Raw genomic sequence first — 21,072 nt, forward strand, 5'->3', positions numbered from 1 at the left:
ACTTGAAGGGAATATTGTAAAATTAAAAAACTACGAGGGAAAACACAATGCTTCTTCAAACAAACAACCCCAGCTAAGTCTTACCGAAAGAGAACCGCTAGTGCTTCAAAACGTAGGTCACAATGAGAAACACTTGGATGAGAAAACTCTGTCACTCTCTGTGGCTTACCTCATCATCTTTATACCAGGACAAGCTTTCGGCAGTCAGGACGAACCAGTATCCCTTGGAGCCTCCTTTCATGATGCCAATGTTGCTGATGGTTAGCCAGCCCTTGCGTATCACCTGCAAGAGAGCACAAGTCAGCAGAGAAACTTAGTTCAGCATGAGCCAAGGGAGACCACAGGTCTTGCACTAAACGAAGTCAAAAACAAGATGCAAATTACAATAAGAATAGCATTGTTCCTCCGGAGCGCAACCTCTAATCAGCTGTCAAGCTATCCAAGATAATTTATCTACCAAAAGTACAGACAACCAGAAGGAAGTCTCTCCCATTGAATGGACAAAATCACAATGGCGGACTTATACAGATGGCGGAAGCAGAACGACTGAAAGAGAGGGGAATGAAATAACTAATAGGCTTGTGCCAGGCCTATTGATGGCACGGCTGCCACAATTAACACATACTTAGTTGATGGGATGAACAGCAATAGACTGTCTGTGTCCACTGCCTCTTCTTTCTTCCATCCGACTGGCCCTTTTTTTTTTTTTTTTTTTTTTTTGCCCGGTTTGCTTCTCATTAAGATTTCTACCAGAGACTGGCCACCAAATGGTGAAAGGAAAAAACTCAAGCCAACCAAATAGTTCCTTGTTAACAGCTTTGAATAAGGCTGAATGAGAGAGAAAGCTGAAACAATAAGTTCAAATTAAAAGTTTGGACTTTTCTCAGATTGGCTTTCATCAACAAGACAAATAGTAACAAGTGTTGGAGAGGCTGTGGAGAAAAAGGAACTCTCATACACTGTTGGTGGGAATGCAGACTGGTGCAGCCGCTATGGAAGGCAGTGTGGAGGTTCCTCAAGAAATTACGAATAGAATTACCATACGACCCAGCAATCGCTCTCCTGGGTATCTACCCAAAAAATCTGAAAGCATTTCTCTATAGAGACAGGTGTGCTCCAATGTTCATTGCAGCTTTGTTTACGGTGGCCAAGACATGGAAACAACCAAAATGTCCTTCGATAGATGAATGGATAAAGAAGTTGTGGTATATATACACAATGGAATACTATTCGGCGGTAAGAAAAGATGATATAGGAGCATTTGTGACAACATGGATGGATCTTGAGAGTATAATGCTAAGTGAAATAAGTCAGACAGAAAAAGCAGAGAACCCTATGATTTCACTGATATGTGGTATATAAACCAAAAACAACAAAGGAACAAGACAAACAAATGAGAAAGAAAAACTCATAGACACAGACAATAATTTAGTGGTTACCAGAGGGTAAGGGGGTGGGGGGTGGGTGATGAGGGTAAGGGGGATCAAATATATGGTGATGGAAGGAGAATTGACTGTGGGTGGTGAACACACAATGGGATTTATAGATGATGTAATACAGAATTGTACACCTGAAATCTATGTAAATTTACTAACAATTGTCACCCCAATAAATTTAATAAAAAAAAAAAAAGTTTGGACTTTTCTTAACGGTCCAGATTTATCCACCTACTTCTGGTTGTTATTTGCCACACTAAAAAATATGCAGCATTTTCATAAAAATCTTTAAACAGCATCTAAATTTTAAAACACTAACAACTAGGATTACTGATTTGATAAAAAAAATTATTGACAAATAGCATTTAAGTAAAATTCTATTTATTTTCTCACACTTATTGTAAAGTTAAAATCTGGTTTCCACATGGCATACTTTACCATCTCCTCTATGCTAGATAATTTTTGTTGTTATAGAACCAGAAATCAAATACTATATGGAATTGTCTGATACTATTTTACATGTAAAAAAAAAATCATTCAATACCTAAATTGTTCAATATCCTTGAGAGTCTGAAATGTTTTTTAAATTGCTGAATTATTGAATGAACAATGAGTAAATGCTAAAGGAAGATGAAAATTCCATAATAATCAGATTTTACATTTATATTGCTATTATTTTCTAATTGAAGCAGAAAAATCAATCCTAAGGAAAATTGTGAAATAAGTCAAGGTTATCATTATTGATCTTCCATATTCTGTCCCGTGAGTCCCTGTTTCAGCATCTCCCACGCGCCCATTCTCCTTTTTCATGCTCTGTTTCAGTTTTACAGACCCCCATATAGAAGCCCATTCAGGTGCAGACTAAGGCAATTCTCTCCTCTGTTCAAAATTACTCCTCCTCCTTACCCTCTACTTCAGAAAGAAGAAAACAATACTTCTCAAAGTACGGTTTCTACCAGCTATATTACCATCACTGGAGTACTTTCTGAAAATACAGATTCTTAGGCTACCTGCAAGTCCAAATGAGTCAGAGAACGAACATACGAAACCCAGAAATCTGCATTTGAACATGTTCCCGAGGTGATTCTTATTTATACTGAAGTTTGAAAACCACTGCATGTATATATACAATCAAAACTTCATCGTTCTTAGAGCAAATGATCTCATCTAATTTTTACTAAGAAGGAACTGATTGAGTTATTTCACACTTAGCATTGCTATCCACTCTACCAGGGATGACAAAGAGCATACTAAGCAAAATATCCAATGAAAGTATGTTCGTTATTTCAGGTATGTCTGGATAGAAAGGAATTCTTCCAAACACTCCACAAACTGCACTAAGCAAATCACTATTTCACCCACTGATTGGACAGGCCAGTTCCATCAAGTACAGCTATAAATTTAGCTCAACAACAAACATTTCTTTAGAACCTATCATAAGTCAAGATGGAAAAAGCATGATGATGCCACAATATCTGCCCTCGAGGACCTTGTAGTTTAGTAGGGAATGCAGATCCCCAAAGAGAGGATTTCAGTAACATAGTGTAGTAAGAGATATATGCTAAGCAAATGAATGGGCCCTCGACAAACTTAGAAAGTTGTAATAGGTTTCCTTGAAAAGATGGCAGCTTAGAAGAAGCTGGAAGAGAAATAGAATTAGGTCAGAAAGTAGTTTGTTTGTTGGTTTGTTTTACGAAAAACGAACAAGAAAAAAATATGGAAGAGCCACTTAGTGCAGAAAACGTGAGGTGGGGATGAAGAAATTGAGGCTGGAGAGGCAGGTGGGGTAAAGTCAGAGTGAATCCAAATCAGTGGGACCCCAAATTTTAGTGAGCTCGCTCCCCTGGCAGTACCAAAATAAATTACCAGTACACATGTAAATTTAAGTATATATGACCACTGTATTAATAAGCTGTGTACATCATATTGAAATACACAGAGAAATTTGAAAGTATGACATGAAGATAAAATAAATAATAATTTAAGTATTTTTTATTTTGTGGGGGATATGTATTTCATTTGTTACATTTATAACTTTATTATTAACTTCCTGGGATATAGAGCGAGGGTGCTGGCATAAATATGTATATTAAATGTTAACAAAGCTTACCTGTCTTCTGATTTTCTGGATAAAAACACATGTAAGTAGATGTTCTATTATATTGTCCTGCATTCTGGGGGATTTTGCATGCTCCCTGGGACAGACAAGCTAGGTTATGTAAGTTATTGCAACAACCCAAGTGAGAAAGGACTAAGGTGTAAAGTAAACCCATGATGTGGTAAGGATGGAAAGAAATAAACCTACTGGAGAAATACCTAGGAGATAAAGTCAGCAGGACTTATGACTGGATGAGAGGGGGATTCATGAAGGTAAAGATTCTGGAATTGCATTCCACAGTAGCTACTAGCCACACAGTTATTGAGCCTTAGTGAATAGTTTCAATTCACATGTGAAACAAGTATAAAATGCACACTGGGTTTTAAAAACTTAGTGCAAAAAATATAAAATATCTCATTAAATGTTTTAGAATTTATCAGGTGAAGATCAATGAACAGAAACTGCATTTAAATTGGAGTTGGGAGGACCTTCAAGAGGCGTTCTCATGCCCTACTACTTACTGGCACATACTAAAAACAAAAAGAGATGGACTTCGCATCTCCGACAGGAGGATATTTTTCTACTCTACTTACTTCTCCAGTAGTAAGAAGGAGGGTCTTCTCTTTCCCCCGGTAACCACTCAGCCAAAGAAAAATTGTTACAACTCAGCCAATAAAAAGCCACTATACTTCAAACTTCCAGTTTCCTCCAATGGACTCTTTGTTTACAACAGCTCCTCTCAACTCCCCTTTCCTCTATAAAAGACCTTTGTTCTTTGGATATGTCTGTGGTTCACCATTAGATCACATGTCCCAAATTGCAATTCTTTGTTGTTCCCAAGTCAACCTATTTTGCTGGAGAATTATCTGGCTCTCTATTTGTTTAAGGCTGACAATCACATGTTGAACTGATAGTATTTTGGATATGCTGGGTTATAAAATCTATCTTTAATATTCATTTCACCTGCTTCATTTTATTTTTTAATGTGGCTACCAGAATTAAATTACATACGTAGTTGGCATTATATTTTTATTGGACATTGGGCTGCTATTCTAGAATGATTCTGAAACTCTTGGGGCTACCAAGTCAGAAGGAATAGAGGAGGAGAGCCAAGTTTTTGAGAAGTCGGGGAATTGATGATGAATTCAGCCCAGGCCATGTTGAATCTGAGGCACCTGGGAATTACACACAGAAGTGACCTAACCTCTGCCGCAAAATGGAGAGGTTAGGAGTGAAGATGTGGAATTGCAAGTCCTCAGCATATATACAGGTGACAATTAAAACTGAGTGAAAAAGGCTCAAGGCAGAACCTTGGGGACATACCAACATTTAATAGGTGGCAAGAAAAACATCTGAAATGTCAGAGAAATAAGAGCAATAGGGTCCTGGAAGCCAAAGCAAGGTGAATTTCAAGGAGTGTGTGGCTGTATCAAATTCAGCAGAGAAAGAGATGCTAAAGTCACCGCAGATATCACAGTGATGTTTGCTAAGCCAGTTACAGCACGGTGGTGGGAAAATCAGGGTCCATAGGGCTGAGAAGGGAATGGGAAGTGAAAAATGCAGACAATGACTAAAAAGACAGTTAAAACTAGAAAACCAGAATAGACACAGGGTTGAAAGTGGTGTTTTTGTTGTGTTGCTGCTATTTTTCAGATTTGGGTTTTGTTTGTGTGTGTGTGTGTGTATTTTTAATGGCAAGAATTGAGCACTTCTTTGCTCGGAGAAGATAATTGGTAGAGAGTAAGAGGTTGGTGATCTAGGAAAGACAGTACAAGAACAAAGAAGATGGGAGTGGATGAGGTGAAGAGCAAGGGAAGGGGCTGTCCTTGAAAGTGATTGGAGCTGTCTTGTGAGCCTGTGGAGGGAGGGCAGATGCAGGTCCTCTGGGAAATGGTAGACAGTTTAGGAAGCTTATAGTTGATTTTCCAGTATTCTCCATAAGAGACTAAATTATTATCTGCAGGAGAATAACGGTGAGAGAAGTTGGAAAGAAGGCTTCAGAATACTGTGAAGCATTAGGACAATCAATAATTGAATGAGAGAGTGAACATAACTAGAATTGGGGGGGGGGAGGAATGGTTGGCCAAACACAACACTGTAAAACTCCTAGAAGACAGCAGAGGAGAAAAGCTAGATGATCTGGGGTACGGTGATGCCGTTTTACATGCAACACCAAAGACACAATCGACAAAAAAAAGGGCTGAAAAAGCGGAACTTCATTACAACTAAAAACTTCTGTGCGATCAAGAGAATGAGAAGACAAGCCATAGACTGGGAGAAGGTATTTGCAAAAGACACATCTGACAAAGGAAGGTTACCCAAAATACATAAAGAAGTTTAGAACTCAATAATAAGAAAACAAACAACCTGATTACAAAGTGGGACAAAGACCTTAACAGACATCTCACCAAAGAAGATATCCAGATGGCAAATAAGCACATGAAAAGCTGCTCCACATCATATGTCATCAGGGAAGTGCAAATTAAAACAACAGTGAGATACCACTATACACCTATTGGAAAGGCCAAAATCGAGAACACTGACAACACCAAATGCTGACCAGGATGTGGAGAAACAGAAACGCAAACTCATCGCTGGTGGGAATGCAGAATGGGGCAGCCACTTTGGAAGACAGCTTGGTGCTTCCTTACAAAACTAACCATATTCTGCACATGTGATCCAGCAGCAATGGCAATCCTGAGTATTCTCCCAAATGAGCTACCAAGCCAGGAAAAGAATGCAGTAAGCTTACATGCATATTATTAAGTGAAAGAAGCGGATCTGAAAAAGTTAAATACTATATGATTCCAGCTATCTGAAATTCTGGAAAAGGCAAAACCGTAAAGACAATAAAAAGATCAGTGATTGAGAGGGGTGGGGAGAAAGGAATAGGCAGAGCACAGAGGGTTGTGAAGGCAGTGAAAATCCTCCTTAAGATATTATCATGTCATCATACTTTTGTCCGAGCCCACAGAATGTCCACCACCAAGAGTGGTCCCTAAGGAAAACAATGGACTCTGGGTGACTATGGTGTGTCCCTTGATTAAAATGTGCCATGTTGGTGAGTGACACTGATAACGGGGGAGTTTATGCATGTGGGGGAGGGGGTATGAAAAATCTCTCTCTTCCCCTCAATTTTGTTGAAAACTTAAAACTGCTCTAAAAAATAAGGTCTTAAAAAAATGGTTGAAAACTGAAGATCATAAACGTAGGGACACGACCGGCATAGCAGCATTACTGTCTCCAGCAGCTCTCAGCATACCTGACACAGAAAAAGAGATGTGGGAATTGATCCAGGGTTTCGAATTTCTGGACCCAAGTGACCTAAACTAAGTACATGGTTGTCAAGATGATGAAGGTTTGGGGCAAGAGAGCCATTCTGGTGACTATACATCCAATCCATGCAGGAAGGGGCTAATAGAGAGGTAGAAAATGAAAAGACAAAGGGATGAGAGAAACCAATGATGTGAAAAAGCAGATACCATGTACGTGAAGAAACGAATGGGGTTTTGGGAACTGAAAATGATGTGAAGCAATAAATTGCCTGACCTTACTGGTACTGACGAATTCATCTCACTAAGACGCACCACTATTTCTAGAAGAATTGAAGGTTGGAGCCAAAATGGTATTTACTAAACATCATTTAAACGAGTGGATATATTCAATTGAGCTATGTGGAAATTATGAGTTACAGAGAACAGTGAAAATGAAATGTGTAAAGAAGTGACATAAAAATTCATTAGAATAATTACATTCTATGACATTCCAGTCATTTGCATCGCAAAGGGCTGTCTCACTTGGAGAGAAAAGAAAGGATTACAGCTACTATGGTCCACATCCCTTCACAGACACCCAGGGACGTGTGTCGAGCACTGAATGCTGTCGGCAAGGAAGGTGCTGTCACAAAAAGTTTAAGACGCTCTGATCCAATCCCAGCCCTTTCTTTCCCAACAGAAAAGCACATTTGCCACAAATGGATTCCCCCCCCCATAACAATCAGCTGACAATAAGAATTAAGAAAAAACAATTCCTAATGTACTTCTTCAGAAAAGAATTGAGGTATAGAGAAATCACAAAATCAAATTAAACAGAGGAACGAGACAGGGAAAGGCAAGCACTCAAGAAAAAACGGTCAGAACACAAGAGGCAAGACTCCTAAGCAGAAATTAATGGACTAAAACAAAGGAAAGTGAGTGAGAAGGAGAAGACAAAAACTAAATAAAGTTTGAAAAGAACGTCAAGACAAATGAGATTGATTGTAGAGTCTCTTCACAGCGAAAGATAGAAAATGTTCATGTTGTATTCAGATTTAAAATTACCACAATAAATCCATCAACATTCAGGACAATGACCACTTAGTATCTGCATGTCAAATTCTGCTTTGAGTGCCCAAGTGAACATAAGCAGCAAGCCCATACTTATACGATGAAAAGAGACCTGGAGAGCTCAGAGGGCATGTTCTCATTTGTAAGGCTTAAGACAAACCATTTTTTAAAAATTTACTGCCCTAAATAAGACCCAAGCTTCTTTTGCCAAAAGCAGAAACTTTGAACGCAATGGAGAGAGCAGCAGTGAGGAGAGTGGGAGAGCCCAGCCCCTGCTCCCAGGGTTCTGGCCAGTTCCCTCCGTGCCTTTCGGGGTTGGCAAAATCTGTATGTGAGGGCTACGTTTGGACCTCAACATCTGGCAGGCATACTGGGTCATAAAATGAATACACAGACAAGGAATCCAATGATGAGGAGGAAAAAGTACATGTGGAAAAGTTCTAGTGTGGCCAAGGCTTTGGGTCTTGAACTTCGTTTGTGAGCAGGGCGTTTTGACCTTGGTCTTGCTTATGAAAGACCATGCAAGTTTTTCTCAGCTCTGCAGCTGGCTTTTAATTGTTGCAGCCTGGGGGACCAGGGAGGAGTTTGTAAACCATAGACTGTTGGATATTTTCATCTTGGTAGACGACGAATGCTTATACATATAGGCTGAATCCACAGATGAGTAGCTCTTCTACAGAGGTTCACACAGCACCGGGGGTACACGGATAAACGCTGCTGAGATGGATGGGCCCCGAAAAGGCACCGTCCAGGCCGGTCACGCCTTTGCAAGCATAAGCCTCTATCTAGCCTCAGGATATAGCTTGTCCTTGCATTAGCTGTCGGAGGTTTTTCTAAGCCAGCGTACCTGAGGCAAGGCTTCAACTACTGGGAAAGGAGTCTTTCCATATACAGTTTGGTAGGTCAGAAGGGGGAACTAAATGCACTGCTTTTAAATTGTAAGGCAGCTGAGGTCCCTAAGTATCACAGAGCAGTCTCGAGGTTCTGGCTTTAATTTATTAGGGCCAGGCCCAGGTAGGCGGTAGGAAGGGTACGTGTAGCTGCCCTCCACGCAGTCCTATGCTCCCGGCCAGAGCATGGAGGGAGCTGCACAGAGCTAACCTTAAGTCACGTGGGTGACTTGCAGACTCAAGAGTCACCCCCATCCCAGCATACGAACCCAAACTGGCTCTGGATTTATTATATAGGAGGGAGAAAGTTTCCTTAAAAGGCCCAAGCCTCTTAGGTCAAGAAGTTATGTAACAAGGGGCAGGAAGGGAAACACAAAGTCAAAGGAAAGAAAAATTATGAGGTTTGGAATATGCTACATGGGAGAGAAAAGTAACTCAAAGAAGACCTGGTGACTGGGGCTGTCACCTGTTGCAAATTCCCGAACTGAGAGACAGCAGTGCATAAAGCATTCTTAAAGATGATATCTATAGATGGTTTTCCCCTTAGTGGTAAGGGTGTAGTACCAAAATTGCCCTCTTAGGAAGAGATTTCCCCCGCAAAATGCAGAGCTTCACAGACAACTGGAAGAAATGGACAGCCTGACCCAGGAAGGTTTTCTCCATCTATCCTCTCTCATTCAAATCCCCCTGAATGTCAGCTACAGCCAGTGACTACTGGTAGAACAGGACAAAAACATAAGGTGGGATGACTGCTTTAAAGGCTAGTGAGTCCGTGTGTCTTATTCAATGTGTTTGATGCGCTGGGATTATCTTTTATGTCCCACTCTTTATGAAGTTAGGAATACAAGAGACTATTTCAACTCCAGAAGTACGCAAGGAACAACACACTCATTCTCACGGAGGCCAGCTCAGGGCACGGCTGCTGAAGGAACTCCAACCCCACCTGGACAGCAGACCCTCTTTGGCTGAGGCTGACAGAGTAAGAATCAGGGAAGATTTAATGTTATGCTCCGTAAGTGCTTCAGACTTCACAAATTCCTTTGGGAATGTAATCTCTGGGCTTTAATTTCTGAAAGCTTCACAGTAGGAGACGGTCATATTTACACAGAGGATGTGTCTGTTTTGTTGACATTCATTACTGAGTGTAATCTATTAGGCTGTAGTAATGATGCCATTTAATCATTGCAGAATCTCTCATAGGCTATGGAAATAAAATGGCTGGATATCACCTGAGACAATAAATAAAATAAGGAGGGAACATTTAAACGTTGGTACAGACTGGCCTTAGAGTGAATGTTCCTGGTGCACTGTTTGGATGCATTTCAGAGCCTCCCATCCAACAGTGGTTCTAGAAAGATGCCCCAGAGAGCCACAATTAGCTTGGGAGGAGTGGCTTCAAGAAGGTAGGAGCAGGACTTGTTGATCTCTGCCTGCAAAGGGGGCTAGTCACAACCCTGGTTAACCAGTGGCTTAACCATTCAACCCAATGGAGCAAAAGGTGGAGGAAGGCTGAGAATATTGCCAAGGGGTCGGGGGTAGAGAGGAACTCCTGTGGTTTCCTCACTCATTCAATCCACAAGGAGTAACGAGACTTCTGAGATGGTAAATCTAGAAGGTTAAATAGGGAAGTGTTGTCCAGGGCTGTTCTGTCCCCCATTCTCTCCCTTTTCATCTTCGGAGCCAGCCTGCCCACAGAGAGCACGGAAATGAAGGGGTTCGTGCCTGCAGTTTTTGAGGGACACGTGTTCAAAGGCATGTCTCACCTAAGATGCCAGGTAAGCCAGGCAACCAGTATTTAGAAACGCCTGTGGTGGACCAGGCACTCTACCAGGGGCCCTCTAGGATCACAAATGGGCCGCCATAACATGCGTACCCATTCTATGTGGGCTGGCACACGTACAAGAATAGATTTTCACCTCTGATGAACTAACCTTATGCTTGGGATAAAGAAGCTGTGAAAAACAAGCAAATAAAGGGAAGCATAACTAAAGGGGTTTAAAGATTAATCAGATTAAGACACAACATCATCAAATATTTGATGAAATATTGTTTGTTTTGTTTTCCAGACTCTACAAAGCACAACTATGAATGAATTGGCTAAGTGACAGTTACGTATTTGGATGTGCTTTTCATGTTTTTAACTTTCTTAGGACATCAGCGCACAGAGTTTCAGAAGGAAACTGAATAGCTCAGAATACAATTTGACTCCATTTCTAGGAATCCAATGATAATAACAACGGTTATTAGCATGTGCTAAACACTGCTCTGAGCCAGGCATGGTGCTAAGAGCTCCACGCGTATTTTCTTTTAAACCAAATAATAATCCTTTGAGGGAAATAGTATGTTCCTCATGTGACAGATGAGGAAACTGCGATCGGGCTCCAGGTTCACGGCCAAGTCCCTGCGTGGAATCAACAGGCCTTCGTCATAGGAACTTAGCTAAGTGCTGTCTGCCATTCTGCTCCACTCTGCAGAGCTCACGCAGACAGCTCAGCCGCTCAGAACTTGAATAAAATGAAATCTCTGCGGCGTTCTGGTTTCAGAGTCCCAGCACTGAACTGTCCACACATACAAGCATGTTGGTTATCATATTGTTCCTAGTAGCAAGCAATTGGAAACAATGTATTTGCCTAACGGGAAAGTGGTCAACAGCTTATGATATAGTCGTCTGATGTGTTCAGTTAAGCTGAGTGAGAACACCTAAGCCATGACGCAATGTGAGAAAATACTTTTGTGAGGGGTGCTAATTCTGGGCAGCGTTTACAGCCAGACTGTCTGGGATGCTAGCTGGGTGACTCTCTATGCCTCAATTTCCTTCTACATAACATGGAATAATAACACACAACTGTTGTGAGGATCATGGGTTAATAAATGTAAAGCATTTCTATCAGTACCTATTAGTTTTATTATAGATGGCATTATTTCAGTTATATTCATTAATGTAAGGATAGAAAAAGACTGTAATATATACCAACATGTTAACTATGGTTGAAAATTAGTGACAAGCTATAAAGTTACATTCCCCCTTCCATTTTCCTGCAATAGTCACGCTATTAAAAATACAAGCTACCGTCACGTTATTAGTTGATGAAAACAATTTCTTGTGATTCCCTTTAATGGGTAATGGACAGAACATGTCAGAAAACTGAGGCAGACTACAAAGAACCCTGTAGTGAAATAACTCTACAACACAACATAAAGAGAAATAACTGTGGAATATTACATGGGAAATCACCATGATGAAAGAAGCTTGACTATATTAAATAAGGAGCTGATGTGACTCACTGGAAACATATTAACAGTGTGGCATAAAAGCCGACTTAAAACAAGGAACCGACATTTAATATTCATAGTAAATCCCCTTTTCATTTGAAGCCACAACTGCCAAAAAGACAACAGCTTTCTAATTTCTCTATAAAACCAACCTTTTCCTAACAATATTGGCATACGTTTAAATCATAACTGTGTAAATAAAATTTTGTAAGTTAAGCAGAACTCCAAGTTAATTGTTTCATGAAATAACCTCACTACGTAGCACCCCCGTCCACATTTTTTTGGACTGCCCAAATCTATAAGTCTACTTTAATGGTGCCTCTATCATTTACCATCCATTCTGCCCCCTGAAAGCACCTGAAACCTCTTTCCATTGGGTCTTGCTTCCAGAACATTAGCCCACGTAAGCGGTGCACTTTTCGCGCTTCCCTGACTGGCTAGGCTATTCGACTACCTTGATTCTCAAAATTACTCCTAAAGCACTTCTCCCCTTCTCATTGTTTCCCAGAATTCTCCCAGCTGCCTGCTCATGCCTTATTTGTGCCACATGCACAACTATTTCTGAAGAGTTCACTAAAAGTGAGCTGTTTATTCTCAGAGTTTACTCACCTAAACCTCTACAGGATCCGGGCCATTAACCATGATGAAAATCAGGGCCCTACTTTTTCCACTTTTTTCCTGTGTATCTTTTCCATGTGCAGAGCTTCCTTTGAAGTTCATGGGAGCCCTCCATGTGGAAGAGATTCCAAGTGATACGAAACAGAATGAGAGCTACGTCTGTCATCTATTTCTCACATTCAAGGACGAAAATACACACATACAAAGGAAAAGATACCTCGTAATTAGCAAGGTCTGAGTAGAATTTGGATATTTTACTCAAAGTAATTCAGACAGTTTCTTTAAAGGGGGGGGGAAGCACCTTAGTAAGTATTTATTAGTTCATTTAACAGAAAATTAGTGAATACCTATCTAGGTCAGGCAGCACACTGAAAATACAAGAAGTCAACAAAATAAAAAGAAAGAAACACAACAAACATACATAAGCAGGCACACTCAGTCCCTGAGCCTCGTGGAGCTTACAGACCACGGGGAAACCGACACCAGCAAAGACACACAAATAAATGTACAATTACAGCTGGGGTTGGAGCTGCCAAGAAGCGGATCAGGACACAGAGAACTTTGACCTGGGGTGCAAGAAGAAGCGTGCTTGAAGATTTCAGCACTTGCACTAAAATCTGAAGGGTGTGCGTGGGAGTGGGGGATGGGGTGGCCACAGCACAGAATGCAATACAGTCCTGGGAGAAGGCAAACCATGCTTGGTGGTGTAATTCACAGGAAGAAATTTGCTCTTTATCATGAGATAAATGGAAAGCCTTTGAAGTGTTTAAAGTAGGGCAGCAACATAAGATTTGCAGCATGAAAAGTTCCCTTCTAGCACTGGCTTGGTGAAGAGACTAGAGAGAGGAGAAAGGATGCAGGGGAATCAGAGAGAATCTTAAGAACAGAATCTAAGTCGTGGGCGATGATAACTTTGCCAAAAGTGGTAGAAATCGCCATTTGGAGAAGTGGTCCGATTGAGGACATTTCAGGAAGAAACCTAATATGACAATGATAGATTAGAGATGGAAGGCGAGAGAGAATGAGGTGGGAAGGATGACTCCCAAGTTTTCGCTGCTGAAACGGGAAAGACTGTGGAGGCAAATTCACTAAGAGAGAGAAGGAGAACTAAGTTCAGGGAGGGGATAAGCCATGGGTTCTGTATGGACATGTCAAGATGTGAACATGTGAAATAAACCATTGGCTGTAGAGAAGGCCCAATCAAATAGGCAGCGTGGTGAGCTCTTGATTCTGGGAGGAACTGCAGCCATAGGTATGAAAAAAATGACATTAAGTGAGAGTCTGAGAGAGAAGAGAGGAGGATGCAGGACTGGGCTTTGAGGACAGCCAACATATAATGGCTGGGAGGAGAGGATGAATCTACAGAGACAGAGCGGTGGCTAGAAGGGTGGGAGAAGAAAACAATACCGCATCCACAGAAGTCAGCAGAAGGGAATATTTTAATGAGGCAAAAGGACTGAAAAGGTCAGACGCCACTATGAGGGAAAATAGTGTTCAAACTTAAAAATTATTCACGGGTTTGTGTAACATGGCAGGCATTGAAGAGATAACATTCAAGACATTTAACTACCATGTTTCCCCGAAAGTGAGACCTAGCCAGCCCATCAGCTCTAATGCACCTTTTGGAGCAAAAATTAATGTAAGACCGGGTATATATTATATTATATTAGACCTAGTCTTATAGTCAAATATTAATTTTTGCTCCAAAAGACGCATTAGAGCTGATGGTCCGGCTAGGTCTTACTTTCGGGGAAACATGGTAGTATGGCTTGAGCCTGACCAATCTGAAGGGGTGTGAGGCTCGCAGTGCTACAGCAGGGTACAGGAGACCCCGCTCTACACCAGACCTTGGCCTTTAATTTCTGGATAAGGGAGAGATTGGGGGGACTCTGAGAGAGGAGTCTGAGCATCTCTGATGTAGGCAGGCAATTGGGGGAGCAGCCAGTTCTTCCATACAAGTTCTAACTGGTATGAAAGCATTCAATACATGAACAATCAGAGTGGTTCCACTGATATGAACTGGCTGCACAACCATGCCAGGCATTGTTTCCAGGGCTTGAAGGGGAAGCGGCCAGGTTGGAACGGGCAGGTGACAGAGCTGAAGGTGTCCCATACAAGTCTGACTTCAAATGATGAACCAATATCTTCACAGCATCTTCTAGACGCAAAACACAAAACAAGAGAGAGAATTGGCCAATGAAGAAAACAAGTATCGGAGAACCCGTTTTAAAGAAGCACCTAGAAATCTGGGCCCGTAAAGACAGGCAACAAGATGTTTTCACGCAATCATTCAGGTTAAAGTGTTTTGAAGAACAAAGCACCTAACACACTGACTTATATAAAACAACCATTCAAAAAGTGGAAGCTGTTTATTATGATATGATTATTTTGAAAATCAGAGCTGCCCGAGAGTGATAGGTAGAAGTATAAACACACGCAGTAGTTTCTCGGTAATATAACACTCTAAGGAAAAAAACAGAGTCAATCTATGACACTGTTTTAATGAATAATAAAGAAGTTCCAGGAGCACATATGGATCTCTTCCTTCCCTGAACATTTATTTTGTTCATTATCTGAATTCAGCACTTACATCATCTTATGTTGAATTACTTGCAATTGTGTTCGCCTTGTTTCCATTTTCCCAGTAAGATTACAGCCCACTTGAAAGCACCAACTTCTTGTCCCGTCGGTTCTGCCATTGACAAGCTGGGTGAATTTGGGCGAGTTACTTCATCTTACCAAGCCTCATTTTGTTTTTTATCATCCAAGCATTGGAGCTCATAGTCCCCACTCAAATAGATGTTGTATTAAGTGAGATGACTGTATCTACAGTCTCCATAGAATGTCTGGCATCTGGTAAACAGCCGATAAATGGTAGATGTCATTACCAAGTAGTGACCACGGTGCTGTACGCTCCTACGGAATGCTTACACTTTCCCTAGGTCACACGCTAGTCAATACATTATTGAGTAATATTTACAATGGCTCGAAGCCAGGGGCCGTACAAACACCAAGGGCTTTTTGCAAGTGTGTATGAGGCACACTGCAATCAGCACGTCTGGGAGACATCCACTGAGGAAAGGTCAAGGATGACAGAGGAAGAATCCTCCTACTTGGAGTCCAAGTACAACTCGTAACTGGGTGGTTAGCGCTAAATGTTAATCAAGTTTCAGTCCGTCTCATTGTGAGACTGGAATTTACTACACTCAGATTCACATTTCAGAGCTGTATGTCATCACTTTTCTGGTGACGCATTTAGGTGGGAAACTTGAATGGACAACTCTGAGTAACTATTATGTATCACAGACCCCATTTATTTTTCCTCTGGATGACAAAAGGTAACGTTCCAAGGTAATGAGCAGCTTTAATATATTCTAGATGCTCTCTTCCGGATGTTAATCTCGCAGCTTGTAAATCATTATTTTTTTAGATCATTTACATGGCCGGACATGTAACTTTTAAGATATGTCACTTTCTTTCATTCAACAGTTACTTTCTGGACTCCTACTGTGAGCAGGCTCTACGTTAGACACAGAGAAAACAGCAGTGAAAATGGGAGCTACAGTCCCCGATCTCACAGAGCGTACGGGCAAGTGGGGAGCATTAAACAGGGAAATACACAAACACCGAGAAAGGTACATGTTCCTACGGGAACACAGAGCAGAGGGCTGAAAATAGTGTAGAAGTCAGGGAAAGGACTCCTAAGGAAGTGATATTTCCTGAGGAAAATGAGAAGATATTGTTCAGGCAAAAATGGAAAAGAAGATGTTCCAGGCGCAGGAAAGAACACATTAGAAGCCCCAGCAGGGGAAGAGCGTGGACCAGTGAAGGCACTGACTGAGCCGCTGCTGCTGGCCCACGGCATTTCACAAGTGCTGGCGGCGAGAGAAGGAGCCAGAAGCAGGCAGGGAATGGATAATGGAGGTGCAAGTCTGCACTCTGTCCTACAGGTAAAGAAGTACTTTTGAGTGGTTGGAAGCAAGGGAGTGACGTGTTCAGACTTTTTCCATTTGTTTGCATCAACACAAAAAAACAAAAGAAAACCCTGTCAGAGGTTTGTTTCACTTGTTTGTCATTTCAGCATAAAGTTTTAGGGAGAGAGTGAGGGATTCTAGTTAAGTACTTTGATTATCCGTGAATTTTAATCACCCATATTCTCCCTCCCCTCATGGAGGCTAACTGAACATTGACTGTAACTCAAGATAGTCTGTGAGGAAACTTAATAAAGTAAGGTATGTAACAGAGGAAATTCTGATTTCTATTGAAAGCTAAAGAACACATAAGTAACAGGCATTCTGATTTCTGATGGGAAATGGAGGGGCCCTGGTAAATATCAGTCATCCAGAGCAGCGATTTTGCTTAATCTCGTAAACTAGTTGCAGATGTTGGCTCAAACAGCTAGGCTTTGCATCTGTAATTTTTAAATTGTCTCATATTTCTAAAACCTGACTCCGTATGCACCGGAAATCAGTGACATGAATTATGAGCTTCAGGAAGAGAAGAGAGGTACAAGACATGCCAGCAGTAACAGGAGATAATATTTGGAGCAGTGGCCAAGCTCTGTGTACAGGATGAGTGAAGGATGACATGGTTCCTTCCTCCGGGACGTGGATCCTGCAACCAGGCATTTGAAAATGAAACCCCACAACCGATGGCGCAAACAAGAGGAAGTCATTTATAGACAGTTGAGTTCTCAAAAACAAATCCCCCTTTTCCTTTTCCCTCCTCCACTTGACAGCAGGTCAACAGGAAGACCAGAGTTGCTGGGGAAGGAACAGATTTTTCAAGAGGAAGAAAAAAAAAGCTGAGAACACAAATGCATGCTAAAAATGTCTTACCTTAATTAAGAAGATCGTATTTAGTAGATGGGGGCAGGAAACAATAAAATGACTTGCTATTAAACTAATGTTTCAGTTACGATAGTGCTTCCTCATAAAAGGCATTTATAAAAAGTCAACAGACTCAAAAGAAAACTTTGAAGAGAGACTAGAGGTGGTAAACTCCATAGATAAAGAATTCATATTATATTGCAAACAAAGAACAATCATAGGCGTTAGGAATGAAATCCTTATGATGGCCCGAATTTCATATTCATATTTGTATTTCCCAAGCTCATTTTCATTTTTGTACACCATTTCCAAGTACTGCTCCATCCAGACAATATAAATGGCAGTGCATAGAATAATCTACCCACAGGGGCCATTTATCACAGACTAAGAGTGTAAATAACCTCACCAGGAATCAGGAGAAAAGCTTTGGCCAATTGTTTGGCGAGGCAAGAGCCCAGCGCAAAGCTCCAAGGAGCACAGGTTCAATTATGAAACCAGGACACTCATTTCCTGGACAGGGGACATTCATCACACAGAACTCAGCCTAATGGCATTCCCTGGGGTTGCTAAATCAAAGAGATTTTGTAGTAACTTTGGGGGTAAGACATTTTATTCCTTAGTTTAGCTAAAGCTGTACGTGGTTACAGTTTAAGAGATCATCTCTGATACGTTTTATTTATTTTCTGCACTTAGATAATTAGGAAATATAGACTGGTAGGCAAAGAAACCACATTGGTCTTTCCAGGATCTTTCATATAACCCTGAGGTCAGCATTAACTCTTTTTAGCTATGACAACTACTGCAATTAAATCACAAGGACAATGGGTAGTATTAAAAATTATTATTCATTTTCTCAGGTGGTGTGAACATAAGAGCAGACTGACATTTTCCTTAGGAGATGCAGCTGAAGTATTTAGGGATGAACTGTCATGTTGCCTACAAATTACTTTTAAACAGTGCACACACCTGAGCACACACACACCTGAGCACACACACACGCACGCACACATGTGCACACTCACTTTCCAGATACAGCAAACATGGCCACAGGTTAACTCTGTTAAATCCAGGTGGTAAGTACACGGGCATTCACAGTCCTATCCTCCCGGCTCTTCTGTGTATCTGACAATTTTCACAATAAACAGTTGGAGTAAAAACCCAGCTCCATCACTTACTATGGAGCAACCTTGAGAAAGCCACATTAGGCTGTGAGTCTCCATGTCTCACTCATCAAATGGGAACAATAATAACTAAACACTTCATAAAGCTCTTGGAAGTATTCAGTGAGACAATCCACGTAGACATCTTCGTTTCAACTTGGCCACTAAAGGCACGCGATACATACTAAATATCAGGATCATCAGAAGACAGTAAACTGAAAGACCCCCTGCTCTAAAAATAAATAAAAAAAGAAAGAAAGAAAAAAGGAAAGTTATTCCATGTTGGTGCTCAAAATTGCTCTGGCCTTTTGCATAATACAGACTACACATGAGGGACAAACACGTGCTATTAAACAAACGTTCACTGATTTCATGTAAAGATGGAATTTCAATATAAAAAAAATCACCATCTTCTTGTGCCATGCAAACTACTCTCGAGGGTAAGTTAATATGATTCCACAGAAGCTATGATGGACCTGCTCATCGAAATGTCTGGAGACAGAAGAAACTGGACTTCCCAAAGGGAGTGGGGGACTTACGGCAAAGAGAGTTTTGTACTGACATGTAGAGCTACTCTCTGGGAAATCTGAGACTTACGATTAAAGCTATATACTTTGGGGTGGGGGGAAATAAGATTGTTCTCAAATGGGAGTATCCCATTACAAAACATAATTTTAAAAAATTATGATAAAATGGCCCAGCAATTTACACTAATGGCGGGATTAATGCTGTGACCTTGACAATGAGACTCAAGATAAAGCAGTGAGTCTGGGGTGATGTTGAGAATGGAGCCCTCCCCCGCCTAACTAACCAGGTCAGCATGGGCTTTCTTTTCTATGAATATATATATATATATCTCAGGACATTCTCCATAAAATATCTTAAGAATGTAAAGATATCTCCATATTTTGAGGACCCTGGGCTAAACATCCTGACTCAGGAAAAGTTCTGGAATGTTATTGCACTTGGTATGAAAACATCGTGCTTTAGTGACAGAAACTGCAATTTGCCTTGGTCGTGGTGAATTGGGGGCATACTTCTGTTGGGTGGGTTTCATTTTAATGTGGGAAGCAATGGACAAAAATAACAAAAGAGCTCTAGTGGAAGTATACACAAGAATTTCTCAGCTTCTACTTACTTCTACTTTTACTCTGATAGTGAACCAGTGGCATCTTTTCAAAAGGACATCTTGGTATGGACAGCATCACGGGTAAGAGATGCGATGAGGGTTCCTTTGTATGTAATGAGGTTTTAGCGTTTGTCGTTTGCTGATCCCTTAATTTGCTATATTAAAAGGAGTGGGATTGTCTCAGTATAACAAGAAATTAGCATCTCTACACTGGACTCTGAGCATGTGAACCGCTGGTGAGACTCCAGCCAGGCCAACAGCTGAAAGCCCTTTGATCCTCTTGACATTCCACTTGGTAACTTCGTTGAATTTCACTATCTCCTTAAGGCTCCCAGGTAACACCCACTCCCCTGGCTCTCAACCAACAGCCCAGCCTCGTGTTTTATCAAGCAAATGGAGATCATCAGGAATGAGGCAAACAATATTCTTTTCTCCTCAGTGACTGTGACATTTTCCTTTCAGGAGGAATTTTAATAGTATTGCGTATTCATTCATTGCATTTTTCATTTATTCATTTGTAAATATATTCATTTACTTTATCAAGAATAACTATTTCATAAGCAAAATATACTAATCTTAAATAAGAGGAAGACTAATTCAATGGCAAAAGAATCACCCCCTTATGACCAAAGGTGGTGTATACTAGAAAAGCAAGAACAGTTAGTAAATCTATCGATATAATACAATACGTAATTTGTTCAATACCTGAGACCATGATCATCTCAATGAAATTCAGTACTGGGGGTTCAGGTACTCACATATAGAGTTGTTGGGCCTAAAACTGGTTCCACTGTTCCGGAAAAACCAGAACCCACACAAATCCCTTAGGGAAATGGTACATCTATGCTGTGGAATAGACAAAAACACAATGTACCAGTCAAAGAAGTTTTGTCATCTTTGGTTTGTGTACTTACGTGGACCGATCTCCAAGACAGATTAAATGGATACAGGAAGTTCAGCTTCAAATGTATTTACTCAGCATCTACTGTTTACTAGGTTCTAGATGTTACAGATATTCTACATCAAGGAACAAGTGAGATGAAAGTCTTTAACTTTGTGGCGTTACCACTATGGTACAAAATATGTATAATATGTGACCATTTTTATTTTTTAAAATCCCAAAGCACGTGTCTTTGTATGTACGTGTGCTGTGCGTGCGTACCTGTGTTTGGGTGTGCATGGATACCTGTACACACTCTGAAATGGTAACAGCAGTTAGGGCTATGCACGTGAGTGGGATTGGTTGAGAGTCAAGGGTATATTTATTGCATCATTCATTGTTTACAAGGAAAATGTGTTCATGTATCTCTTGTG

At 40.9% G+C, this 21,072-nt stretch overlaps 1 protein-coding gene across 6 annotated transcripts in view; it reads right to left on the bottom strand.

Moving 5' to 3' along the window:
- The window catches only part of DNM3 (dynamin 3), a 397,977-nt gene that overhangs the window by 215,895 nt on the left and 161,010 nt on the right, over positions 1–21,072 (bottom strand). For all 6 annotated transcript variants that reach the window (XM_081025373.1, XM_081025374.1, XM_081025371.1 and 3 more), the window contains one exon: positions 170–283. In XM_081025373.1, coding sequence (XP_080881499.1) covers positions 170–283 — 114 coding nt within the window. The remainder of the gene's footprint in view (positions 1–169; positions 284–21,072) is intronic.

Source organism: Rhinolophus hipposideros (assembly GCF_964194185.1).
Source record: "Rhinolophus hipposideros genome assembly, chromosome: 19".
NCBI lineage: Eukaryota > Metazoa > Chordata > Mammalia > Chiroptera > Rhinolophidae > Rhinolophus > Rhinolophus hipposideros.